Source organism: Carassius carassius, chromosome 27, assembly GCF_963082965.1.
Source record: "Carassius carassius chromosome 27, fCarCar2.1, whole genome shotgun sequence".
Taxonomy (NCBI): domain Eukaryota; kingdom Metazoa; phylum Chordata; class Actinopteri; order Cypriniformes; family Cyprinidae; genus Carassius; species Carassius carassius.
The window spans coordinates 25,938,533-25,952,480 of NC_081781.1; the positions used below are offsets into that span (position 1 = coordinate 25,938,533).

At 37.7% G+C, this 13,948-nt stretch overlaps 1 protein-coding gene across 2 annotated transcripts in view; it reads right to left on the bottom strand.

Moving 5' to 3' along the window:
* Positions 1–323: 323 nt before the first annotated feature.
* LOC132107083 (centrosomal protein of 128 kDa-like) overlaps positions 324–13,948 on the bottom strand; it is a 143,179-nt gene continuing 129,554 nt past the window's right edge. For both annotated transcript variants that reach the window (XM_059513272.1, XM_059513271.1), the window contains one exon: positions 324–870. In XM_059513272.1, the coding sequence (XP_059369255.1) occupies positions 770–870 (101 nt within the window). In that variant the 3' untranslated portion in view covers positions 324–769. The remainder of the gene's footprint in view (positions 871–13,948) is intronic.

The following is a 13,948-nucleotide window of genomic DNA, read 5'->3' on the forward strand; positions in this document are numbered from 1 at the left end:
CACCTCATACGAACAGAATGAATAATTGGTTCTTCTAACATTTCAATTTCCATCCATCTATTTTAGTGTATTGTTTATCTGAAAACTCCCACTTTCTATAATACCTATTTTTGGAAATATCTATAAAACTAAAGTGTGAACGACCTGCATTAAAATTAAGGAAACAATGTCCTTTTATATTAATTCTGTAAAAAGCTGTATCTGCACTGTATATGACAGCAGAATATGTCATGTGGATCCAATGTTGCATCTTGAGAAAAAAGACTGCAAGAGGTTTGTAGCTGTAGTGACCATGTTTTAATTGGTTTCACATTCATCCAGTTGGGAGCCTCATGCATTCATTTTGCAGTTCCAGACTTGTGCCCTTTAGTTGTTTTTCTTTAGAAATAAAAAAGACCGTTAATTTATTACATAAACAGTATAAAAAATACTAATAAAAAAAGTTTAAAAAGGCACTGTAATTAAGCAGTCAGTCACATTTCATAACATAAAAAGCAAAAAAAAAAACTAAAATGTAAATAGTAAAAAACAAAACAAGAAAAATGTGTTTACATAATTAGTTAACCATTCCTTGATGTTACAAATATAAGGGAAAATGATAACAGTAAATATTCAAAATTCAAATATTTTATATATTTTACTAAATATATGGATTCATACATGTTATAGTGATCTAATCAGTCAAAGCTTAAGGATCTGGTGGAAATCAGAGGTATACATGAGTATTTATCATGAGTTTATCTTTACTGCCAAAAGTTTCAGCTGTATGCTATATGCTGGTGTGTTTAGAGTTTGCTCCATTGAAGGTAGAAAAGTGCTCTTGGGTCAGACTGGATTCCAAATCTGGACTGGCAAGTGGCTTCTGTAATGCTTTAAACAGAACAGAAAAAAAAATGTAAGTGTAGGGATAGGAACAGATATGTAAAGAAAAATTGTTGCTGTTTATATGCATTAGTATATTCCCATTAGTATTCAGAATACAGCCATAATCTGAAAAAAATAAAAAAAAATAATAATAAATAAAAAAATAAACACATACTGTATAGCAAAGTACATTTACATTTAGTCATTTAGCAGACACTTTCATCCAAAGCGACTTACAAATGAGAACAATCGAAGCATTCAAAACCAACAAGAGAGCAATCATACGCAAGTGCTATAACAAGTCTCAGTTAGCTTAATGTAGTACACATAATATATTTACATTTATTCATTCAGCAGATGCTTTTATCCAAAGCAACTTACAGATGAGGACAGTGGAAGCAATCAAAAACAAAAAGAGCAATGATATATAAGTGCTATAACAAGTCTCAGTTAGGTTAACACAGTACACAGAGCATGGGATTTTAAATAATATAATAAATAAATGAGAACAATCGAAGCATTCAAAACCAACAAGAGAGCAATCATACGCAAGTGCTATAACAAGTCTCAGTTAGCTTAATGTAGTACACATAATATATTTACATTTATTCATTTAGCAGACGCTTTTATCCAAAGCAACTTACAGATGAGGACAGTGGAAGCAATCAAAAACAAAAAGAGCAATGATATATAAGTGCTATAACAAGTCTCAGTTAGGTTAACACAGTACACGGAGCATGGGATTTTAAATAATATAATAAATAAAAAGAAAACAGAATAAAAAAAAGAATAGAGCAAGCTATTGTTAGAGGTCTTTACACACACACACACACACACACACACATACAATTGTATAATAAATGAAAAGAAAATAGAATACAAAAAGATTAGAAAGGTAGTTAGATTTTTTTTTTTTTTAAGAATGGAATTAGAATAGTGAGTGTTAAAGTTAGAGGGTCAAATAAAGATGGAAGAGATGTGTTTTAAGCCGATTTTTGAAGATGGCTAAGGACTCAGCTGCTCGGATTGAGTTGGGGAGGTCATTCCACCAGGAGGGAACATTTAATTTAAAAGTCCGTAAAAGTGACTTTGTGCTTCTTTGGGATGGCACAATCAAGCGACAACCAAGTTCACTTGCATAACGCAAGCTTCTAGAGGGCACATAAGTCTGAAGTAACAAATTTAGGTAAATGGGTGCAGAGCCAGTGGTAGTTTTGTAGGCAAACATCAATGACTTGAATTGTATGCGAGCAGCTATTGGAAGCCAGTGTAAATTGATAAACAGAGGTGTGACGTGTATTATTTTTGGCTCATTAAAAATTAATCTTGCTGCCGCGTTCTGAATTAATTGTAAAGGTTTGATAGAATTGGCTGGAAGACCTGCCAAGAGGACATTGCAATAGTCCAGCATGGACAGAACAAGAGCTTGAACAAGGAGTTGTGCAGCATGTTCCGAAAGAAAGGGCTTGATCTTCTTGATGTTGAATAAAGCAAATCTGCAGGATCTGACAGTTTTAGCAATGTGGTCTGAGAAAGTCAGCTGATCATCAATCATAACTCCAAGGCTTTTAGCTGTTTTTGAAGGAGTTATGGTTGATGTGCCTAACTTAATGGTGAAATTGTGATGAAACGATGGGTTTGCTGGAATCACAAGCAGTTCTGTCTTGGCAAGGTTGAGTTGAAGGTGATGGTCCATCATCCAGGAAGAAATGTCTGTTAGACAAGTTGAGATGCGAATAGCTACCATCGGATCATCAGGATGGAATGAGAGGTAGAGTTGAGTGTCATCAGCATAGCAGTGGTATGAAAAGCCATGTTTCTTAATGACAGAACCTAATGATGCCATGTAGACAGAGAAGAGAAGTGGTCCAAGAACTGTGGCCTGAGGCACCCCAGTAGTTAGATGTTGTGACTTGGACACCTCACCTCTCCAAGATACTTTGAAGGACCTATCTGATAGGTAAGACTCAAACCATTGAAGTTTGGTTCCTGAGATGCCTTTTGCCAGTAGGGTTGATAGGAGGATCTGGTTGTTAACCCTCTGGAGTCGATTAACGCGTATACGCGTTATGAGTCATTTTCTCCTGATAACCCCGAAAAAGAACTTAAATTACACTTTCAGTTTTAATCATACAAATAAGAGCAATACATCAATCGAATCTGTAAAGGGTCTACTTTTTTTGGATACAGACATAATAACAACAAAACTTTGTGCACTTATGAAATAAAGATAACAAACAAGGTGTGCTGTCTGCAGCCTTTGTCTGCACTGGGTTTTTCTTTTCTCCTCTCCTCTCTCTCGCTCCAGTTTTTCACAAGTTCATCAAACAACCTCAGTAAAAATATTTCATCAAGCACGGTGAGTAATGGCTTCTCCTGTTATTGTTACTTGCACCTCTTGCCACATGTACAGTTTATCTATCTCTGTCGCTGATGAGGGATTCACATGTGATAAATGCAGGGAAATAGTTAGGCTGACAGAGAAGATTTCAGAATTAGAGACACGCATCCAAATTTTAATTGAGGACAGTAAGAATGTTAGGGCTCTAGATACGGCTTTGGATGCGTCTAGCTCAGGGATTCCTGTACATTGTTCGGTTCCGGAAACAGAGCCCATGCAGCAGGGCAACTGGGTGACAGTGAGGCAGCGTAGTCGTGGGTCAAAATACCACTCTTCTGTTCCGATCAAAACATTAAACAGGTTCTCCCCACTCAGTGATGCACCCACTGAGAAACCCGATGAAAGTGCTCTAGTTATTGGTGATTCTATTGTACGGAACGTGAATATAGAGACACCAGCCACCATAGTCAAATGTTTACCTGGAGCCAGAGCGCCTGACATCTTGGCAAATTTAAAAGTGCTGGCTAATGCTAAACGTAAATACAGTAAGATTGTTATTCATGCCGGCGCTAATGATGTTCGACTTCGCCAGTCGGAGATCACTAAAAATAACAGTAAAGAGGTGTGTGAACTTGCAAGCACGATGTCAGACACTGTAATATGCTCTGGTCCCCTCCCTGCTTACCGTGGTGATGAGATGCATAGCAGATTGTCATCACTCAATGGCTGGATGTCTAAGTGGTGCCCACAGAATAACATAGGTTTCATAGACAATTGGACGAGCTTTTGGGGCAGATCTGACCTGTTTAAAAGAGATGGTCTTCATCCCTTCTGGGGTGGCGCCACTCTTCTCTCTAGAAATATGGCAAATAGTCTTAGTGTTTATACTTGACTAACTGGGGCCCAGGTCAGGAAGCAGACAAACTGGCTAAACCGACCGTCTGCTAGCTGCCTCCCGTCACAGAGGTCAGTTAATTCTCAGCACATAGACTTTTTCACCTAGATATCACACTATAGAGACTGTGTCTGTTCCCCGAACTAGAAAATACAAAAAACGTCCAAACCAAGTTAAGATTAACAATTTAATTGAGGTTCAACAAATAAAAAACAGAAGCAATATGGATAAACAAATGATAAAGCTTGGCTTATTGAATATCAGATCCCTTTCTACGAAAACACTTTTTGTAAATAATATGATCACTGATCATAATATAGATGTACTCTGTTTGACAGAAACCTGGCTAAAACCTGATAATTCCATTATTTTAAATGAGTCCACCCCCCAAGATCACTGTTATAAACATGAGCCGCGTCTAAAAGGCAATAGTCAGTCTCATCGAAAAACCACAACTTGACCCCAAAGAACTAGTTAATTATAGACCAATCTCGAATCTCCCTTTTCTGTCTAAGATACTAGAAAAGGTGGTATCCTCACAATTATATTCCTTCTTAGAGAAAAATGGTATATATGAGGATTTCCAGTCAGGATTTAGACCGTATCATAGTACTGAGACTGCTCTCCTTAGAGTTACAAATGATCTGCTCTTATCATCTGATCGTGGGTGTATCTCTCTATTAGTTTTATTGGATCTTAGTGCTGCGTTTGACACAATTGACCACAACATTCTTTTGCATAGACTTGAACACTTTGTTGGCATCAGTGGAAGTGCATTAGCATGGTTTAAATCGTACTTATATGACCGCCACCAGTTCGTAGCAGTGAATGAAGATGTATCCTATCGAGGTACTATTCGAAGTACTTCAAGGCTCAGTACTAGGGCCACTACTCTTCACGCTTTATATGTTACCCTTGGGAGATATCATCAGGAAACATGGTGTTAGCTTTCACTGTTATGCTGATGATACTCAGCTCTATATTTCTTCGCGGCCTGGTGAAACACACCAATTTGAAAAACTAATGGATTGCATAGTCGATATAAAAAACTGGATGAAGAGTAATTTCAAGGAAGTCGTGGCCTAATGGTTAGAGAGTCGGACTCCCAATCGAAAGGTTGTGAGTTCGAGTCCCGGGCTGGCAGGAATTGTGGGTGGGGGGAGTGCATGTACAGTTCTCTCTCCACCCTCAATACCACGACTTAAGTGCCCTTGAGCAAGGCATCGAACCCCCAACTGCTCCCCGGGCGCTGCAGCATAAATGGCTGCCCACTGCTCCGGGTGTGTGCTCACAGTGTGTGTGTGTTCACTGCTCTGTGTGTGTGCATTTCGGATGGGTTAAATGCAGAGCACAAATTCTGAGTATGGGTCACCATACTTGGCTGAATGTCACTTCACTTTCACTTTCACTTCTTATTGCTAAATTCTGAAAAAACAGAGGTGTTAATTATAGGACCTATTTTCTAGATCTAAATTGTCCCAGCCTGATGGCTTTTTCTTCTCTGTTCTACAGAATAATAAAGAACAGTGGTTACAGTAAAAACTATAGAAAACATTTGTGCCTCTACATTTTCCTCTTTCTCACCAGCCTCTGTCTCCTGGCTTGCTGTTCCCAGCTCTCTTTCTGTCACTTGTGCCTCTACATTTCCCTCTTTTTCTTCCTCTAACTCCATCTCCTCATTTGATCTATTACTTTCCACTCTCTGTCCATTTAGGAACAAGGCTCAATTTACTATTTCAGCATTAATCTATTATTTTAACCATCACTACTACTCTTGAACCTAATCAATAAGTCCACCTTAAATATTGATACAAAACATTAAAAAACTGATACACTGGAATATAGTGATTAATATTATTATTACTGTTGTAGTTGTCTAAAATTGAACACCTTTGCGATGTAAACAAATGAAAGGCTACATTTGTTATTCATATCCTTCACACTGCACTTTGATGTCAGGTATATTATGCATTTTTTGTTGACATTGATATTTTTACATTTATTTCCAGAGAGATATTATTGAGTTTACAGGCTAAAGTAGTCTTGCTGTTGTAATCACTGTTGCTATTGTAGGAAAAAAATATTTGCGTCACATTTAAAATATAATTATATTTTAATTCATTTCTGAATTGTTTTTATTTTTATAATGATAATTCAGAGAATGAGAAAATCTGAATAATTATTGTTTTTAAGGCACTTTACGTGTTAAAAAATAAATTAGTACTGTAATATAATAAAAGTTTAGTCAAATAACATAAAAAAAGACCAGACCCCTCGATGCCTGTGAAACTTTTCTCCCTCAAACAGCAGTTACTTCTACACTACAGGCTACACACAGCAATATAAACAACATATCTGCATGTGCTCACATCACATCATTCTTGTAAAATAATAATAAGTAAATAAACATCAAAATCACTTCGCTGAGAATGAAACACCACTTACCAGCTGCCACGGTGTTGAAAATATCCTCTAACAATTAAAAAAATGCGTGTGAGGAATCGTTCCGGTCGGATGAGGTCGTCGTCGTCAGGTGAAAGGTCATCATGTTGGTCATTTTATTTACGGCTAAATTATTATTAATAAATTGTACTAATATTATGATTGGGCATGGGCAGGCATTCACAAAAGGGAATGTTTAAAAAAAAATTCGATGAAATTTTGCTTTGACAAAAGGGCACTTAAGGGGCAAAGGAGCAGGTGCTCAAGTTAACCGGTTCTTTCGGACAATTCGATCAAATAAACCAGTTGAAAAAAAAAATGGTTCACCGGTTCTTTTGCGCTCGATGTAATGTCATTATAGTTGACTGCCCTTCATTCAAGCCTTCAGTTTACCCGCGCTTATAACATTAGCAAAGAATCAGTTCAGAATCAATCATCAAAAGAATCAGTTCGGTTCAGATGCGCTCTGTGTCAGTCTGCTTCAAGCTGATTCACGCATGCGCAGTATCATCAGCTCCTCGGTTCTCGAATCGGACGCGTCCGACAGAAACGGTTCTCGGTTCAGTGTACGAATAAATGTCGAAATAATAATTATTTATTATTGTTCTGTGTAGTTTGAAGAGAAACGTTTTTTAATCTTTATCCCGGATATATATATTTTTTAATCAGGAAGAGGGTGGGGGGGTCAAATGGGGGGTCAAAGCGTTTTTTTGCAGGGTCTTGAGACCGCCCAAGACCCCCCCTGGCGCCGCCGGTACATATGACATATTTTTGTCTTTTCTTTATCTCCTGCCCTCCCTCTCCTTGCTCTTTATTTTTCTTCCTCCTACCCATCAGTTTTTTCTCTCTCTCTGCTCAGTGCTTATGTCTCTTTACCAAAATGTATACCCGCATGCGTAGATGATACCTAAAGGTGAATAATTGGTGGGGGGACATTTTAGGCCCAGCCAGTTTAGTTTGACCTTTGCAGAAAGTTGAAAGGCTCAGTGCCAGTATTATTCCTTATATGTCCAGTAATTCCTGATCACATGTAACTTGTTGTTTTGGCTCATACTCAAACCATATGTAATCCATATCTTATTGGATAAACTAAAGCACAACCCCTTGCAATGCAACTATATAATGTGTGAATGTAATAATAAAGGAAGAAGTAGTTCGTGAGCAGACTTGGCTTGATGTTCATTTACTTTTTCTCATGGGCCCATGCAAGGACTAAGAATGGTCAGACGGCATCGAAAGATAAAGACAAAGAAATGTGTTATTTTAACACTAATTAAATATAAAAATGCCTACATGGATAGTCATCACATGTATTAGAATTAGGCTATCTATATAATATAGGCTAGCTCCGTTTCATCCTGGATGCATTGGATGCGTTTCATCCTGAAATTGTCATGTTCAGTTCTGTCTTTGCGCTTGCCAAATTCCGCCGTGTAAATAGCAAATCCATCATGGCACAAGCGCAACTGGCTTTTAAAGGGAATGGAAGATGAGACTCTGATTGGTTTATTGCACGTTACGCCCAAAAAACACCCATTACTCATTAAGAGAATAGGGACAACCCGTTTAGACCATGTGCCCGGGCGCGCCAACCGTTTTTCCGTCATTAAAATAGCAAAAGTGGATTTGGACACGCCCTGAGTGCACCTGCGCTGTGCGCTTTACACTTTGCATTTAGATCGTTAAAATAGGTCTCTTACTCTTTTTTGAAAGACATCCTGGGATTTTTAATGACCAAAGAGAGTCAGGACCTTGGTTTAACCCTCTGGAGTCGATTAACGTGTATTAACGTCAGATTCTAATGTTTCACTGAAGCCCGCGGCTTGAATACGCCCATACAACAGAAGACCACGCAGCGAGACTGTTCCAAGTTTTTATTTTATTTTACTGTTTGCTTTGCGATGAGAGAAATAAGATATAATTCACCCCAAAAAGATGTGATTTGAGATTTGGATTTCCTCTGAAAAAAAAGAAAAAAAAGAATGAAGCTTTTTATTCAGCAGAGATCATAAACATGAGTTATATAAGTACCGTAATTCCTAAAATAAAAGCCGGGGCCTTTATTTACCTGAACTGCAGTAGGTAACAGGCTTTTATTTGAAGCAGGCTTTTATTAGAGGCAGACCTTTATTTCTAATTCAATCTGTTTGATAAGTAATTGTTTTAAATAACCCGTTTTAAATTAAAAGCGATAGCATTCCAGTGGACAGAGATCATAACATTAGCACAGAATCAGTTCAGAATCAATCACCAAAAGAACCGGTTCTGTTCAGACGCGCTCTGTGTCAGTCTGCTTCACGCTGAATCACGCATACGCAGTATCATCAGTTCCTCGGTTCTTGAATTGGATGTGTCCGACAGAAACGGTTCTCGGTTCAGTGTACTGGTGATCCGAAAACCGATGCAACCGGTGCTTGACTCGAGAACGAGAAACGCTTCGGCAGTGGGCGTGTTTGTTCATTATCTGGCTGTGCTGCACAAATTTTTCCCCGGCCTTTATTTAAGACCGGCCTTTATTTGTCCGTGTTGACCACGCCCTGGCCACTATAAGAGGCCCGGCATTTATTTGAGTACTGGTTTTTATTTGAGGAATTTTGTAGAGCTGAAACAACGAATCGATTTAATCGATAAAAATCGATTATTAAAATAGTTGTCAACTAATTTAGTCATCGATTCGTTGCTAAATAACTTTTATTGGCCGTAAGCGGCTCATTTCGTGCATATTTCAAATCTGCGGTGACCAAAGTGTGGCAGTAATGAGCCACCGGAGGTTTTACTCAGCCAGTACAGCAGGAGAAGTAGCGAATAGCCAATAGCTGGCCTCGTTTTATGTCACGTGCTTCCCGAACAGCGTCTCTGCAGCATTTAGCGGGATGTGGGAGACTGAGAGTACTTTACTTTGAGCCTTCAAAAAAAGAAGAGTAACCATTAAACTCTGCACTACTGAACTGTTTAAGGGGACGTTCACATATCGCGTCTTTTGCACGCTCAAGTTCGTTATTTCCAACACCGCATCGCATCGAGTTAAAAACATCTCAACTTTTCAGAATGCTGCAAGCGCATCGCGGGTCATGTGACAAGAACTAACCAATCAGCTTCATCCTTTCCCATAACAACGTTAAAAGCTCAGTCAAGATGAAAGGAACAGCTGATCATAGTTGTATATGGATTTCCATTTTGACATAAATTTAGTAGCAGAGCTACTGCAAGCGATTTTTTTGAGCTGCAAATCCATTTATCCTTTGCTGAAATTTCCGCGTCTTCAAGGAGAGAGCACGTCATGGTTGCTTATCAAAGGCAGACGCCTCAGGGGACGCTTCTGCCCGAGCGCTTTGGAAAGAAGGAGAAAGCGGCGCGCCTAGCGTTTTCCACGCATTTTTAGGCACGATATTTTAGGCAGATTCTCCAGTACAATGTTGTTTGCAAATGTTTAGTCGTAAAAGCTGATAACATTGCTTTTTAACAGTTAACATTTAAAGCTTTACAAACATGTTCTGTGATCAGTTTGTAGTTTTCCAGTTCAAAATTCAGTCGTGCAGCCTAATTATGACTGAATGAGAGAGGTAAATGTTTAAAGATATTTGAAATGCACTTTTTTTCTAAGTATTCACTGCTCTTTTTCACACAGCAGGTTTTTTGTGTGTGACTGTCCTATTTTTTTTTTTTTCTGGACAACCTTCTGATGGATTTTACTTTAAATTGTGAGTTCCATTCAGGTTTCATGCCACTTGCACTTTATTCGAAGGATTGTTTACAATTTCACAGCAAAAGCTATAAAGCTGTTTCCCAGTAAATAATAAAATACAATGCACTGCAATTTTATTCTGTTTTATCCTTATTCTTCGTGAAAATATGTTCTGAAAGATTCCTTAATAAGCTTCGTTCGGGATGTTAAACTACTTTAGGAGCTCTAAGGACTGCCATGGTGAAAACATTATTTTAAATCTCCTTGTGAAATTTGCTAGAGTATGGGTCAGTGTTCTGATTGCAGAAGAGTTCGACAAAGGATTACTAACACAATAAAACAACTCCAGGTATATTTTTGATTAGGATATGACAGTGCAAAATGTTTAAAATCTCTTAAAAATCTATGCTGAAGGATAAAGACCATTTATTAATAATTTACTTGGGGGGGAAAAATGGAAAAAACTAAAATATAAGTACATAAACCGATTAATCGATTATCAAAATAATCGTTAGTTGCAGCCCTAGAATTTTGTTATATATATATATATATATATATATATATATATATATATATATATATATATATATATATATCACATATATATATATATACACACACACACACGTGTACTAGTTTTCACATTACTAGTTAGACTTTTTCCTATACTAACTATAATTCCTGACTAAATGTATAATCAAGTGAAACATTATGAAGTTTCAATAGCAATATACACTACCTTTCAAAAGCTTGATGTAAATAATATAAATGTGACAAATAAATGTAACTGTAACAAACAATGCTGTTCTTTCAATTTATCTACAGTTACCAAACTAAGTGACTAGAAGAAGTGTGGAGGAAGATCATACCAGTGCAGTGTGAGATAATAGAGATAATAATTAATAATAATTCCTTACATTTATATAGCGCTTTTCTAGGCACTTAAAGCGCTTTACATTGTCAGAGGGTATCTCCTCATCCACCACCAATGTGCAGTATCCACCTATCATGCACATACGTGTTACCTGCAGGCAAAGATGTGCTGAAGTCACTCAAAGCAAGGGCCTCTACACTTCCTACACTTTAAAAAACGCTGGGTTGAGACTGCTGGGTAGGACTTTGGGTTGTTTTTAATCCAAGTTTGAGTTGAAATTGTTAGAAAATCGGTTAGAACACTGTCGCTGGGTTGGGAATGCGGACGTGAAGGAGAGCACGCACGTCACGTTAAGATCGTATGTCTCCAGGGTATGCAGCCGCCATTTTCTCAGCGTGAAAGAAGCGTATTAAACTATTCAGTTCGATTTGGTGAACTGGTTCAAGAAGATCCTGTTACATCGAATGACTCGTTCGCGAACCGGATATCACTACACTGCAGAGTTTTGAACTCTCTCACAACAGACACGGAAGAGAAGACAATGATGAATAAAGTCGTATTTTTTTTTTTGCTATTTTTGGACCAAAATGTATTTTTGATGCTTCAAAAAATTCTAACTGACCCTCTGATGTCACATGGATTACTTTGATGATGTTTTTCTTACCTTTCTGGACATGGACAGTATACTGTGCACACAGTTTCAATGGAGGGACTGAGAAGTCTCGGACTAAATCTAAAATATCTTAAACTGTGTTCCAAAGATAAACGGAGGTCTCACGGGTTTGGAACGACATGAGGGTGAGTTATTAATGACATAATTTTGATTATTGGGTGAACTAACCCTTTAAGTACATTATGTATTAAAACAAATACCTGCAGAGGGCGCCAATGGCCTGGTGACATTTCACTTTACAGCTTGATTAAACTGTTTAAATCCATTTAATTTTAATATTTGGCCACGTGAAGAAACATTTGTTTTGAAATCGCGATGTACAATACAATGGCATATTTAGACATAGGTTGATGTATGTTACAAATCTAGTGAGACAATGCACACGGTTTTTCCAGATTACATTAGGCAATTAAAATTCACAGTGTACACAGAGGAAGAGTTTAGCCCCTTTCACACATACAGTCATTACTGGTAAATTACTGGTAAAATTACCGTTGATAGATCATGTGTGAACATGACCTTTTCAGAAATCCTGGTAAATACGTTTTGGCAATCATATCATTCTTATGGAGATGACATGATTACTCTGAGCTGTTTACAAAGCTCCGCTGCTTTATAATTACCTTTTCTATGTAAATACACGCTAGATGGATATATTTGACCATTTTGCTTCACAGCTTTTTGTCGCGCTTCTCCATTCATCAGGGCTGTGACTCTGCAATTGAATTGAATACTTGGCTTGTACTACTTTTGTGTCAAAGCATTGTGAATAATACAAAACATTGCATGTGTGTGCATATACAGTTAGGACCATATATATTTGGACACAAGCACAAAAGAAAAACACTTTCACAACATCCTGCCAAGTGATGAACACTCTACAGGAGGTAGATGTGTCACTGTCAAAGTCTACAATCAAGAGAACAATTCATGAGAGCAAATACAGAGGGTTCATCACAAGGTGCAAACAAGGCCAGATTAGACTTTGACAAAATAAAATAAAAAATGCCAGACCACTTCTGGAAAAGCATTCTTTGGACAGCTGAAATTAAGATCAAGCTGTATCAGAATGATGGGAAGAAAAAAAGTATAGAGAAAGGCTGGGAACAGCTCATGATCCAAAGCATACAACATCATTTGTGAAACGTGGTGAAGCACTGTGATGGCATGAGCACACATGGCTCAACAGACGACAAAAACAGCAGGAAAATTCTGAAGTGTATAGGGATATACTCTCTTACAGGATTAAGTCAAATGGAGCAAAGTTGATTGGACGGTGCTTCATAGTGGACAATGACCCAAAACAAAATAACCCAGGAGTTTTTGAAAGTAAAAAAAGTAAAATATTCAGCAATGGCCAAGCCAATCTCCTGATTTCAACCCGGTTGAGCATGCATTTCACTTGCTGAAAACAATACCAAAGGCAGAAAGGGCTGTGCAATTAATAAATAAATAAATACATTGTTTGATTTCGATTTTGACCTCCAACGATTATGAAAATCCAATAATCGAGATAAAACGATTATGGAAAGTGAAAAGTGAGTTACGTAACATGACATGCAGCCAAGTATGGTGACCGATACTCGGGATTCGTGCTCTGCATTTAACCCATCCAAAGTGCACACACACAGCACTGAACACACATTGTGAACACACACCCATAGCAGTGGGCAGCCATTTATGCTGCGGCGCCCGGGGAGGAAACCAGTCTCTGGTGATGTCCATGAGTCCCAGACTTAAGGCATTCATTGCCTGCTAAGGATTCTGAACAAAATATAAAAAATGAACATTTTATTTATGATTATATTTATTTGTACAATTACATTTGAGCCCCTGTTTTAATGTATAATTTACCTATAATTCTTGTGCATAATCAAGTTTTATGAAGACATTGCTGCCGTCTGTATTGAGTTTGAGCTCCGTCTCTGTATTTTTTATAGACTATTTTTTATCTTAAAAATCAATTTTATACACCATAATTTTCGTTTCTATAATGTGTGAATATATCCTCTATCGTATTCTACAACAAAAACAATCAGAACGCCTTGTTATCACTCGTTTTATTTTGATTTCCTGAGTCCGCTATTTAGCTTATAGCCCGTTAACATCGCCAGCCTGGTTGCCGCAAATTCCGCTTGCATTGCTAATACTCTATTCACACACATTACCATTGC